At 35.2% G+C, this 14,015-nt stretch overlaps 2 protein-coding genes across 5 annotated transcripts in view; one reads left to right on the forward strand and one right to left on the reverse strand.

Annotated features, from left to right (window-relative positions):
* The window catches only part of afap1 (actin filament associated protein 1), a 104,830-nt gene extending 99,197 nt beyond the window's left edge, over nucleotides 1-5,633 (forward strand). For all 3 annotated transcript variants that reach the window (XM_015344976.2, XM_015344975.2, XM_006629611.3), the window contains 5 exons: nucleotides 484-595; nucleotides 1,516-1,680; nucleotides 2,006-2,196; nucleotides 2,438-2,602; nucleotides 3,319-5,633. In XM_015344976.2, the coding sequence (XP_015200462.1) occupies nucleotides 484-595; nucleotides 1,516-1,680; nucleotides 2,006-2,196; nucleotides 2,438-2,602; nucleotides 3,319-3,345 (660 nt within the window). In that variant the 3' untranslated portion in view covers nucleotides 3,346-5,633. The remainder of the gene's footprint in view (nucleotides 1-483; nucleotides 596-1,515; nucleotides 1,681-2,005; nucleotides 2,197-2,437; nucleotides 2,603-3,318) is intronic.
* Nucleotides 5,634-7,372: 1,739 nt separating this feature from the next.
* The window catches only part of sorcs2 (sortilin-related VPS10 domain containing receptor 2), a 369,458-nt gene continuing 362,815 nt past the window's right edge, over nucleotides 7,373-14,015 (reverse strand). Inside the window, exons 23-27 of one of the 2 annotated variants that reach the window (XM_006629678.3) lie at nucleotides 13,600-13,722; nucleotides 12,905-13,004; nucleotides 11,859-11,961; nucleotides 11,430-11,575; nucleotides 7,373-10,850 (exon numbers count right to left, since the gene is read on the reverse strand). In XM_006629678.3, the coding sequence (XP_006629741.2) occupies nucleotides 10,786-10,850; nucleotides 11,430-11,575; nucleotides 11,859-11,961; nucleotides 12,905-13,004; nucleotides 13,600-13,722 (537 nt within the window). In that variant the 3' untranslated portion in view covers nucleotides 7,373-10,785. Of the gene's footprint in view, nucleotides 10,851-11,417; nucleotides 11,576-11,858; nucleotides 11,962-12,904; nucleotides 13,005-13,599; nucleotides 13,723-14,015 lie in introns of both variants that reach the window. The other variant, XM_015344988.2, reaches the window with a different exon arrangement.

The raw sequence follows: 14,015 nt of genomic DNA on the forward strand, positions 1-14,015 counted from the left end.
GGAAACATGACTTTAAATTAAATCCAACCAAAACCCATATTCAATATGTTTTTTTTTTCTCTTTGGAAGTGAAATGGAAGACATTCAGAAGTGGTTATATACCACTGTGGTTAAGGTCAGAGAGCTCTCTGTGGCAAATGTGATCCAAATGTCCAATATGACATTTTCAGAATTCTTCTTCAGCCGGGACCTATTAGTTCTTCATTTGTTTTTGTTTCTACTTCATTAACGTATGAACAAATAAATGGTATTTCATTAATAAAGTAGACATCCATCCCAAAATAATTGTGATTTTACAGTGTTCTATTATATAATTACTTGATTAAGCATTTTAAAATAAAAACAGTGGATGTCAGGAAGTAGAATTTGGCGTTTAAACGTACCTCTATTTGTTCATAAATACATTGCACTTGTTTTGGTTTGCGATTAATTTTAAATGAAAAAGGTTAAAATCTAACCAACATCTTTCAAAAACTTGAACAGTTCAAAGGAAAGAAAATTCCTGTGACCAATGGAGTGGGAGGAAAACAGAAAATGGAAAAAACGCAGCAGAAAAAGCAAAATGGAAGCCTGCCAATTAAGCGCACAAACTCAAGTAAGCAATCATGATTTTTTTTTCATTTTAACTAATTGAAATAGCGATTCTATTTTCACAGATTACAAAGACATTTATAAAGGCAGTGTAATGCTAAGAGATAAGCTATAATAAATCAATTCATTTTGTTTCTGATTAAGATCCAGTTAAGAGACTGGTAGCTTAGTGTTATAGTAACTGAGTGCTCAAAAGATGCTTTATGAAAGTAATTTTATTAAAGAAATGTGTACAATTCTGTGCTGGGATGTTATAATCAAGGTGTTTAAAATGTAAAAATATTTTACATTGAAGTGACTGAAAATTGCAAATGTCATTTGATTTATTAAAAATCATTATTTGATTATGTGGTGTTATTTGGTGTTATGGTGCACTAAATGGTGTATTTAGTAGTTTTGATTCTAGTCTCAAAGCTGATTGAGCATCCAGAAATGTCTTTAGACCTCTGTAAGAAACTTTAAGAAAATGCCAATTACAGAATTCTAGAGAAAGAAATATATTTTGAACTGCCCAAATAAAATGGAGCACACTATGATGGAACAGCTCAGGGACAAAATCTTTTTGTCGTGTCATGCATAATCCACATTTTTGTCGTAAGATCCCATGCCTCCAGTTTATCTGGTATATTTTAGCTTTGTTTTGCACAACAAGCTGAATTAAAGTTCTTATTATAAAAGATGTTACTGGGGGAAAATAATTTATTTTTTAATTATGATGGTCACGATAGAAAATGGCGCGAGACAAGTGTTCAAAATATCCATTTCCAATGTTTTCCAGTATTTGTGTTCTTGCTATTGTTGGTAGTTGATATATAGTGGGATGCAACTAAAATTGTTCCCACTATCTCTTCCTCAGAGGTTCGTTGTCATCAAAGGAAGGGGTTTCATTGTTATTTTTTTACTTCCATTTGAATCTCTTTGTAGACACAGATCAGTATAAATATGGTAAGAACAGGGTTGAGGCTGATGCAAAGAAACTACAGGCAAAAGAAGAGGATATGTTAAAGAAGAAGCAGGAAATTCGCAACCGCCTTACACAACTGAAGAAGGAGCGGCGAGACCTCAGAGCTGCCCTTGAAACCTGTACAGGTGTGTCTTTTCAATTCTGACAAACACAGGAGGAGGGGTAGGGGAGGTTCACGAGCAGTGGTAATTCAGTTGGCAAATAGCAGGCTTTTTCATTGGATAAAACTCTGGCAGTTTAGAAAGCTTTACTGCCTCCATGTCCTAACTGACTCCCTTATTTGGGCTTACTTCTGGCTTTTGAGGAAGGATGAATTGGTAAAGTCATGACTGTACGAGACAGTCCTCTGTCTGTCAGCATATTTCTATGGAGCTTATTAAACGGGCAGCAGAATTCAAGTGCCCATCAGGTTTGTCATGTGTTTTCGTTTTGATCTTTTGCAAACCAAAGGCAAGAAATCGCAAGCTGTTCTCGAGGACAAGCTGAAGAGGGTGGATGAGGAGTGTAAGAAGAAGGAGGAGGAGCGTGTCAATCTGGAGCTGGAGCTGACGGAGGTCAAGGAGAGCTTGAAGAAAGCCATGAATGGCGGCATCACGTTGGGGCTGACAATTGAGCCAAAGTCAGGGACCTCCAACCCTCAGGTGAGCCAGTGCCGCTGCAAGAGAACAGTTGACACTTACAGCAGAATGTCAGTAATAATAAGTAACAGGGGCTGTGAGGCTGTTTCCTTGAAACGTTGCATCTGAATTACACATTGAAACCTCTAAGGCAATCCTCTTGTCAGAGATGCTGGTAGACTTTAGCCGTTTTGTACTGTTATGTTTTTTTTAACATGGCCACAATGAGGAGCTCACAGGACTGATGTGTTTTGCTCTTTCACAGTCACCTGTGTTCATGCGGCGGACCCTAGATAATTCCCCGGCCTCCAGCTGTGACACCAGCGACACTGAGACCTCCTCCCTGCCAGTGAACAGCGCCTCCTTGCTGAGGCGGCAGTCGTCTCAGACCACCTCCCCAGTCCGCGGCCACGTTCTCCGAAAAGCGAAGGTCCGCCTGGTTTCCTCTTCAGTCAAGACTGTTTTTAAGATTTTCGTATTCATTTTTTTCCCGACTTCCTTTCTCGTTCAGGAAAACATTTATCTTTGTTTTTGCACTAACTGTGTATTCTAAGAGGCATTAAAAATGCAACGAAAGGCTAGAATTAAAACAGGATAGCTGCTCCCTGCTTTAAAGAGTATGTAGAAAAATGCTTGCTAAACACAGAATCAAGGGCTGTTTAGGGATGCAATCTTACTTCAGATCTAGTAAAATTGGCTTCACGAATTTTAAAAAAGAAAATATAAACTACATTAGTATTCAACTTAAGTCACTGTAATGCTTTTTAGTAACTACGTGACTACTAGATTTAAAAGTCAGACTAGGAAATCTCCAGATAATGAAACAGAAGGTGTTCACAATAGTGTTTAAAATACACTTCTATGTAAACACTTCTGTGTAAACCAAAGGGTTTTGGGAGTACAGAAGAGCTATGTTGCCGTGTTGTTGATACCAGTACCCTGACATCTTACAAGAAATGACTAGATCAGTCAACTGCTAACTAGCAAACAGGCTAAATAGGCAGAATGACCACATCTTGTTTGTAACCTTTCTTACTGCATGTTCCTATTATTCTATAAATAATTTCCAACATGATATTTCTGAAGCATTTAATACACATGTCTTCTTTAATGCATCCTCAGGCATGCCTTTTTTTCTCTTTTCAGGAGTGGGAGAAGAAAACCGGGACATAATCAAGATTTTCAATACCTCCGTGATTGATCCTTTTATTTATTTTCAGCAACAGTCAAACAGTAAGAAGGATTTCTGAAAAAACAATATGGATACCAAATGGACCGTAAAGGACAATGGTGATATATACAACATTATAAATCTAAGAAGGAAAAACGTCCTTATCGTATTTGTTTTTTAATACCGGTTATTACTACCAGCATGCTTGTGTCCTTCTTTCCCATTATAAAAGTCTGTGGCCATTGTGTTATTGACCTGAAAAAAGTCAGTGACTATCCATTCTTTTTTGGAATTTAAACATGCCAAATGAAAAGACATTATTCTTCACTTTTTAAGCTTGTCAACTGTAGCTCGTCAAAATTGGTCAAAATTCCTTAAAATATTTATTTGTAAATGTTTAACTAAATATCAAGTTCCCTTTCTTATTTATATTATTATTTAAAGCTTTTGGTGCAGATCAGGCCTCCCTGAGATTATTTCACTATGGGTGGAAGTGTGTTAAAATACTGAAGCCAAAATTTTGAGAGCATATAATGGGCATGCTGTAATGCTGAACCATTGGAACTGGAATTAAACATTTTTTCCCTGTTAGTCTGGGTTCTTACTTCATCCAGCATATGCTGGAAATTAGATACTTTCTAATTTGATAAAAACCTTTTTGATAAAAACTAAGTAGATTTGTCTTGGGAGAAATACACCTTGTGTTTTACACTTTGGGTTTTAAAAGGCTGGATTTCCTGTTAAGAATTTATGCAGATTGTTTCCAATGTATTTTGCCATTGTCAGGCATTGCTTTATTCATCACACTGGTTTAGCCTACATTCTAGGCTTATGGTGCATATGTTAATTTTTGGCACATTCCAATACTGCTCTTATCACTGTAATCTGTGTAAGAATAAGTAGTACCTTTTTTACACTGTTAAAATGTCAATGCATAAAAGTAGAAACTGATGAAAAAGAGTCAGCTTTGTATATTAGAAAAACTGTAATGCATAATCCAATTAAAACAGATGTAAAACAGAAATAGCAACAAAGTATTTCACTTCACTCACTGCAGTTACGCAAAATGGTTTTCAACTTTCAGGCACTTAGAACATTAGAGTCTAGACAACTCTTTATAAACATCTGAGGAAGTTATTTCTTTCTCCTGTTTTACTTTACATACATTTGTCAACTAGATACAGTTCAGGATATTATAGTACAGCTGCAGAATGTGGTTCTGCTGTCATATTTGCCTACTAGTGTTGCCTAAATTACAGTGCCTACGATAAATTTACTGTAGTTATTGGTCTTTTTGGTGGATTTTCTTGATACATAAGAGCCTTTTAGTCCTTTAAATTACAGACTACTACAGTATTATAGAGCCCCATTTATCAGCTCTTTCAAGACAAAAAAGCATTTTGTGTTATTCAGGAGTGAAGCTTACTCTTTCTGTGTGAAACATAGTAGCACTTCAAATGGAAAAGTTGTACTGTACTTGTACTGTATAATGTGTTCAGTTTATAAAGTATCTTTAGATGATTTGTCTAGATATCTGCATCTAGAATGGTATTACTGCAAACAGAATTTTGTAATGTACATTTTTCTTTCTCACTGACCTTTTAAAAAGAAATCACCAAAACATGAAACAATTATTTTTAAGTTATTTAATTTGTTTAAGTATTATTTAAGTGTATACATAAAGTAATTGCCACAGACTTCAATTCTTCAGAATGTCAAGTGTTAACATTCATGTTTGTAAATATTTTTCTTTCTTCTCTGCTATCCAACTATTTTTTGGGGGTCCCATGTCTCTGCAAACAAGTATTATTCAAATCTGTTCTGTGCAGTATCTGAGATTTGAGGGTTGAAAAGTGCATTGCCTTGGCAAGTGTTCAGTCATACCCAACATTGTACCACAAGAAGCAATCCTGACATTCCTGTCTGGTTGTATTGTTTTGGAGACATTTGGATAATCCTAAAACAAACTGAGGGTACTTTTGTTGGGCAATCTGAAATTGGCTTCAGGGATTGTAACCTTAGCAGTTATTTTCCTTGCCTTCTTGAAATCATGTTTTAAGAAGGCAGAGTGAATAAGGAAAGCAGTACAAGGCATGGTACCAGAATCTCAGTCAAAAGCAGAAGAGATGGATGTGATAAATGTGAAAACTATGTAAATAGTTGGAGAAAAGACACTTTTTTTTGTTTGTTTTGCACCTTAATGACTTATTCCATGTATTACCCTCAATGACAGACACCGACTTGGTGGAAAACATCTGTATAGAAATAATAAAGATAAACTGTTTCAAAATCGTTTATTTCTTTCAGCCCCAAAATAACATTTGAGCAAACTGCTGGATTATCCTATAATTGTCACAGAACAAATTATAATTTTGCTCCTTGAAGAAATGATTTTTTTAAAGGAGATTATGATATTTCCTACTGAAAAAAACCCCAAGATGGTGCATCTCCACCGAAGCAGAACATATTGTACAGAGGATTTCAGATTACAGGACTGTATAATTAAAATTCATATTCAGTGTTTACTTATGACAAGTAAGACAAAGCCAAAGAAATTTTGTTAGAGATATCGGGCTGTGTCATACCTACTACTTAATGTTATCTACTGGTAATGGTTGGATGTTTGCCCATTATGCCTTCCGACATTTAGGTGCAGCAACATCCTGTTGCTGTTTCTGTAACATTAGTTTTTTTACAGGACAGGGTTGTTAGCCTTGTACCCAACCTCCAACATGGATGACATGGTGCCCGCTGTGGGAGATGATCCCACTGCCCTGAGATCGAGTCTTGTGCTCTACCAACAGAGATAGCCAGGGCGCTATCTACTGGAAGGCCAGCTGATTAATACGAAAGAAAGGTAACTTGATTTGTTAGAGATTAAGTAGTCCTACACCTCTGTTTAACCTTATAGAAATCAAACAGATTCATTTGCTTGTGATGTTTGAGAGAGAGTTAAACCAATTGTTCAGTTACTGTTTCCTCACTTTAAAAATGCAATTGGTAAGAAATCTCAACAGACAGGTTTGTCACACAGATTACAAATATGTTGTACAGTGATAAGGAATTAGAAAAGAAGACCTCAGTAAGCAAAAAAAAGTTCTACTTGAAGCTAACCAGCTTGTATTTACAGTGTTTTAAAAAAAAAGAGAAATATCACTCTTAACAGTGACCTTTTTTCTCCTTCTAAGGACAGTGATGTGGAATTTGTGGGTTATGTATTCCATACCAATGAAAAATTAGCATTTTATTAATCTAATTCTGGATCATTCAAGGACTAACGATGATCTTGAGCAAGAACAATCCCTGACCTTTTACTTTTTTAAGTTAGCATTTTCTTCATTTTCATCTCAAAGTAAATTTCACTAAATATCTTTAAAATTAATTCCTTACACTTACACAGCACTTTTCTGGACACTCCTCTCAAAGTGCTTTACAGGTACTAGGGATCCCCTCCACCCCCACCAATGTGCAGCATCCACCTGGATTATGTGACAGCAGCCCAAGTGCACCAGTACATTCCCCACACATCAGCTATTAGTGTGGAAGAGAACAGACTAATGAAGCCTATTCATAGATGGGGATTATTAAGAAGCCATGATTGGTAAGGGCCAATGGGAAATTTGGCCAGGACACAGGACAGGGTTAAAAAACTCCCTGGGATTTCTAATGACCACAGAGAGTCAGGACCTTGTTTTTCGTCTCATCCGAAGGACAGGATCTTTTTTTTATGGTATTGTGTCCCTGTCACTATACTGGGGCATTAGGACCCACGTAGACCACAGGATGAGCACCCCCTGCTGGCCCAACTTCTTCCTGCAGCAACCTTAGTTTTCCAAGGAAGTCTCACATGCAGGTGCTGACCAGGCTCAAGCCTGCTTAGCTTCAGTGGGTTGCCACTTGTAAGTTCCAGGGTGATAGGGTTGCTGGCAAATCTTGGCATCTTGTTGAAAAATAATCCTGTTTGTGGTTTTTATAACTTTCAGCAGTTTGTAAATCCTCAGAATCTTATTTTTCTTCAAATTATAAAAAATAGTTGAGAAGAATTTCTAAAAAGTTTGAATCCAGTTTTATTTAATACAGTTTGAAGTGAAAGTTGGAAAATCAAAGAACACCTTTAGATGCAACACAGAGCACAGGTATGTCCTGTATACAGTAGAGTAAGCACCACATTTGCAAGTTTTTGATTTCTGAGGAATGTTTAGTCTTTATTGAGCAGATCAAATTAGAACAAATCTATACAGTGAGGAAGTAATGTGTCTATGCTGGACACTTGGTTATATGCACTGTTTTGTTGAGTATCCAAACATTTACTGAAAACATTAAGAATAAACTGTGCAGTCAAATTCACATACTCTGTGTCAACAAATATATCTTTTTTGACCACCCAAAAAAATTTACAAACATTACATCACTAAAAAACTAATAACAAGCCAACATGTGCATATGTACAAAAGATGTACAAGTAAGGACTTACCACAAAGTACAGTACAACGTACTGCAGACTTATTCAAGACACTACTAGAAGTGGCCAATTAAATATTTGTTCTTTGTTTTAAGGCCAGCATGAAGGAAATGAGACTTTAAAGAAAACACCTCAGCATAGCCTGAATTGGACATGGAAGCCTGTTAATTACACATCCTTCAATTTTTAGAATGAAGCTAATAGTGCAATTTGACCACTTTAAGTTTTACTCTAAGAACTGAGTGGTGAAACTGATTCTACTTATGTTAATGATAAGACATCATGGCAACTGCAGTCTTTGGTACACATAAGTGGACCAGGGTTCGTGGTACACAACACTGAGAGATTGATGTGATTTATTAAGCTTGTGGCCTGAAGCAGCGCAAAATCTCTGAGATAGAAGCTAGTGTTTTTAATCAATAAAATTTTGGTCAGAATTAGTAGGATATTTCTAAAATACGTTCAGTACAACTTTGAAGAATATATTTATTGTGATGTATACTCTTCTTGTGTTGTCTGTACAGTTTAAATTACAATTGTACTGTATATTAATTTAATTTCTACAATTGATGTTTACAGTTGTGAGCTTTCCCTTTCTGTTTAGCTTCAAGCTAAATGAATAATACATTTACAGTACTACCAACAGGAGTACCACTTTGATTACTGTTAATAGAAATATTTAAAAAAACATGAAAAATGAGTGGAAGCCTTCTACAGTTTTTATGTTTGTTCCATTTTTCAGTCCTTCTAATATGTGACCAACTGTTGAGTATTTTCAAGTGAAGCCTAACCTCCAATGTCTCAATGACAATTCCACAAATAAATATGAGCTGTTGTTCTATTGTGAAAGTGGAAAAAGTTATTTAAAAACATTGTGAAAAGCATCTGTGGGACTGTTCTGGTGTTGATGTGTACATTTAGAATAATATGGATATATAAATGTGTACTATTTAAATATACAAAAACAATTAAAGGGAACATCTCAGCATTTGACTGCCTAATATAGGCTCTATTGAAACCACAACTTCTGTGAAATAAAATGTAATTCTTTTGCTGATTATCATACCTCACACAAAATGTTAACATTTGAAACCCATAATGGGAATAACCATATTTATCATGGTGTTCTGTCAGTTCACATCCTCCCAGAAAATCAGAAATTCATAATCAGTGTTTGAAACTTTCATTCAGAGTTATTGAGACCCATTTATTTAACAATTTCATTCATCTTACCCAATCGACTAAAATGAGCACACTTAAAGTATTTTTTTTTGGCATTATAACTATGATGCTACTTACCATATCTTTACAGATTGGGTAAGTACTGTCAAAGTTCAAGGAAATAATATATTTTGTGTTGTTTGTGACATAAACACATTTCAATGTTATTATGTTTCCAAAATAAAATATTTAAAATGCATTATCATTGAAACACTGTACATTAAATACAAATAAGCTAACTTTTTTGGAGGAATTAATGTTACTTGAGATACAGTATTATAGAGTGTGAGTTATGATGTGCCAGTGTTTACATACAGTAAATGCAAACTATTGAAGAAATTGTATTTTTCCTCACCTCTTATAACAAAAGCTTCCATGTTAGTATTATGGGTACTTAATAGGAAGACCAGATGCATTTGAAGAAGGTATTGTGGCCTCAATACACTTTTTCAATTCATTGCAGTATTTCTACAAAAATAAAGTCATAAAAGATTCTTAGAATGCACCAGCACAGTGAGAATACTGTATAAAGCTAACTAATGTATGCGGATTCAGGAAAATACACTCAAGCAAATTCAATATAGTGTTTTGCACTCTACTGAAGAATAAAACATTTGTAGTTTAGGGTGTACTATATGTTGCAACAAAATGTGAAAATTAATTAAAAACCAAATGCATTTCTTTGAAATACTATTTTAGGGCTGACATTTTTGGTTGAAAAACATACAGTACATGTTTGTAAATAGTAAACTTAAACTAATGTTTTAAAACTTAAAAAAGTGTTTTTAGTTCTGGAACATTTTAAGGTGTTGGTTTTGGCAAATATGTGAAATGCAAACTAGAAACTGGATTAGATTCCACTGCATAATCAGCAATGTAAAATGGAGATAGATTTGACAAATCAAATACTATTATGTATACACACAGTGAAACCCATTAAAAAAGAACTAGGAATAACACTACTTGTTATTTTATAGACACAACAAGCAGTAGAGTTTAAAGTTTACATATTTGTGTTGCTTATGTCTACGCCATGAATTTGTCTTGTAAGATATTTATCAAGTAGGATAGTATATTAATAAATGGAGCACAACATAGGCAAGACAAGGTTCTTTATATTTAATCTTGCTTAAGACTTGAATGTCTTATTAAATTTACAGGATGTACAGCACAATGCAGCATCTCATTGTGCATTTGTCTTATTATTCTTGGTGCCCTGTTTGGTTATCTCGAAACGTAGAAATGATCTAATCTTGAGAATACGTCAGTTGGTCAGAAATGATTTTATACATGTAAACCACTGGAATTTAGTGCATAGAGCCAAAGAACATCTTTTGAGAATTTACGGAGTTCCTTCTTTTTAAGTATTGGCCTCTTCTCCCTGTGACTAAACAAGGACAAATAATAAAAATAATGTGCTGTCAACAGTCAACTTAGTAACAAACAAAGGAAAGCAAACTGGATATGAAAGTTGACAGGATGTTAGATTAAAAGATTAAAGCAAGGTGTGCCTTGAGTTGTTGCTACAAAGGGCAATTACAGGTTAAGTCACTGAGACCCTTTACGTTAAGTGCTGTTTGGAGTCCACTCTTTTCATTTCCTCAGAAGGTGTAAAATACACAGTCCTTTAACTTGGAAAAGATGACTTGCTGCTGTGGTATAAACTGAGATTCAGCTGCTTTCTTCCTTCTGCTTAAGATCTGAGGCTGTGTAATAAAATATAGAGAGGAGTCTGTGCAGTTTGCTTGGTCTTTGACCATCAGCTTGTTAGGTAGCTGTGCAGCTCTCTGGAGTTTATACTCAGGACCACACCAGAGTGATTACCTGCAATGACAACAGAAACAACTGGCATTTCTTTATGTCACTAAATCTGGATCAATTACTATTGAACTACAATATTTTAAATTCAAACAATGCATCATAATGTTATTACTTTTGTTAGAGAAATGGGTAGAAAAAACTGACCTTGAAAGTACTGCAACTTATTTTTATCTGTAGGAGTTCCTGGCTTATTCACAAGACTGTATACGATATCTAGCAATATTTACTTAATTCAAATAGAACAGTTAAACTTTCCAATCCCAAAACCATACTGAATACTTTCTAATTGTTTTATAATTGGATTTCTAGTTCCATTTCCATGTGAGTGTTGCATTGAACATTCCACAATTATCTATCAATACTTAATACTGTAAGTATGTAAAAAAAGCGGTTTTAAACACAAAGGCAAAAAGCTGGATGAATGCACAGAGTAATATTAACTAAGGTTAACTGGTAAAATTAGAACTAAGTATAAATTCTGAAAAACGAATGCCATACTTTTCAATTCGTTGTATAATATGAAAAGACTCAGAGGATAAGTATTGAGAAAGATACTAAAAGTTGGACTACCTCCTGCGTTACCTAGGGTTTGTGAGTCAAGGTCGTCATCAATAAATTCCTCCCCCTGGATGATATTCTGGGTGTCTTCACTGTGATTTACAGGACTGGTCATTTCCTGTTCCTTCTCATTGTGCATCTGGGCATATACATTTCTGCCAGGAAGTTTTCTAAAACAAAGAGTGTGAGACACATATAATGAAGAAAACTCAAAGAATGAAATCCATGGTATCCTGTTAAAAGATCAATCAACCGTGACTCTGTCAACTGCATAATCATCCATCCATTTTCTAGTTGCTTTATCCAATTCAGGGTCACGGGGGAGCCAGATCCTGTCCTGGCAAGCAACTGGGGCAAGGAAGGAAAGCATGGGATGATATGTAGGAAATTCAGTTCTCAGAAATGTTTGTCCGGAAAAGGAGCACATGTCAAAACTGATAGTCTCATAAACACCTTTTGAATTTGTACAAAATGAAAGCACCAACGGCCACAAGGCTGATCACAAATATCACTGCCAGAGCCCAGACCCCTGGTCCTGCTGTGCCCCTCCCAGAGCCTGGAAAACAAAAAAACAGAATTTATATTCATTAGTCTTCCAGAAAGAGAAACATTGGATATTCTGCAAATTACCGACTATGAAATTGCACCAACTTTGTTGCTTGTTAATATGTTTCTTATATACTTGGTCAATTTCACTTTGAAAAAACAAATACACTGAGGCCTTAGGTTATTTTATTTAACGTATCTTGTATATATCTTGTAACGTATTTTTTTTTAATTTAAGTAGTTTAATAAACTTTATGAACCTAATATTTTTTGATGAAAGCCAGACCACAAGGGTTTGAAACATAGTATTATGTAAAGGGTGATTTTATGTGATGCAATATGTGAGATTAGATCAGAAACTAATAGTTAATCAATAAGAATACTGCAACATTATATAACATTATATAACATGCACATATGCAAGCAAATAACTGTTTAGTTTTGGTATCCCAGAAGTAATGTCATAATGACTTCTTACTCAAACTGACAACAACAAAAAAATGTTTTTTAACCTCTAAAGCGTTCTTTTTAATCACTGAAAAAAAATATTTTGAAAAAGTAGTTGATTGGGTGCTACCGCATGAATTATAGCAATTTTATCTGTGAGTTGTTCTGTAAATTTTGGTTGAAGAACAAATAGGTCTTATAAATATGAAGGGGTCGGCATAAACTGTTCTTCTATTGTAAATCATGTACAGTAGATGGAGAGGTTTTGCAAATACTTCATGTGTTTTTCATGCCAGGCATTTACAGTAGTTCAGTTAAGGGAAGATCATTAATGTTTATATGAGGCAGTTCTAAAACATTTTATTCAGAACAAATTAACTCTTAGAAGTGCCATACGAACAGTGTGTTCTTCCAATATTCACATACAATTAATACATCTATAAAACACTTCATTATCAGGTTCATTCCCACTACTACCCAACATACAGCACACATTTACTTATTACCTGGATCAGGGTCTGCCAGATTTACCAGCACTATCAAGCCTCCTCTCACAATAAAGCTAACGTTGTTCTCATTGAAGGTTTGCTTTATTGTCGCGATTCTCTGAAAAAGAACACGAACGAACACGCAGCTCTAGATTATACGAGAATCCAAATCTGTATTCCCACACCCGCATATGTCTTGACTCACTAATAGTCTTTCTGCTCTGCAAGGCTGATCTCACAGATTTCAGCAATCACCTCAAGTTCTAAGAAACTAAGTATAGTTTATTATAATAAAGTATATTGTCTGCCAACAGTGTTTTCTTCTAGATGGAAAGGTTAACACATAGTAGTACTGTACACACAAGGCAAGATCATACTGGTTTAGGAAGGACATTTTTAAAATACAAGAATTCAACAGGTCAAATTGCAAGTATTTTAGCACTTTAAGATCAGCTTCCATAAATATATACCGTGGTAAGCACAGTTTAAAAATGTAAAAAATTTAAACCGTGGGTACCACTTTACTTATACAATAATGCTATGAATGAGGAAAAATGTCCCCAGTGGCTTCTTGTCTTGAAACTCTTTAATTAATTTAAGGAATTAAAGAAATGTAGCTTTTGGCTGCAGCAATCTGAGGTGAATTGTGTTCAATGAACTACAGCTGTTTCTTTCTGTCTTGCCATGGAAGTGGGATCAGTGCAAAACACTACCTTATCAACAGGTGCATTTCTCTTGTCGGATTTATTCTCAGGTGGAAGCACATACAGATCAGCTGCTGTTGGGAGGCCAGGCTTCACCATGGTAACCAAGGACTCCTGCGGAATATCTGTGACCTGAAATAAAACAGTATTAACATTTTGTGCAGGGGCTGTGCTTATATTCCAGCACTACTAACCTCTATTATGTACACACTGAATGTAAGAGACCTCAAGGCCATTTCCTAACAGAAAAGCTAATCAGCCATTTCTCTGACTGCCTATACCTACTAGAAATGCATGTCTGATAGAATTGTAACAAATTTCAATTGGCAACAATACAAGCTAAAATTTGTATTGCACCTTTCAAGATTGAAGATTCAAGCTGCTTCAAATGAGTTGAAGAAGAAAATACAAAAATAAAAAAGAAT

The sequence above is a fragment of the Lepisosteus oculatus genome, chromosome 1, assembly GCF_040954835.1.
Source record: "Lepisosteus oculatus isolate fLepOcu1 chromosome 1, fLepOcu1.hap2, whole genome shotgun sequence".
NCBI lineage: Eukaryota > Metazoa > Chordata > Actinopteri > Semionotiformes > Lepisosteidae > Lepisosteus > Lepisosteus oculatus.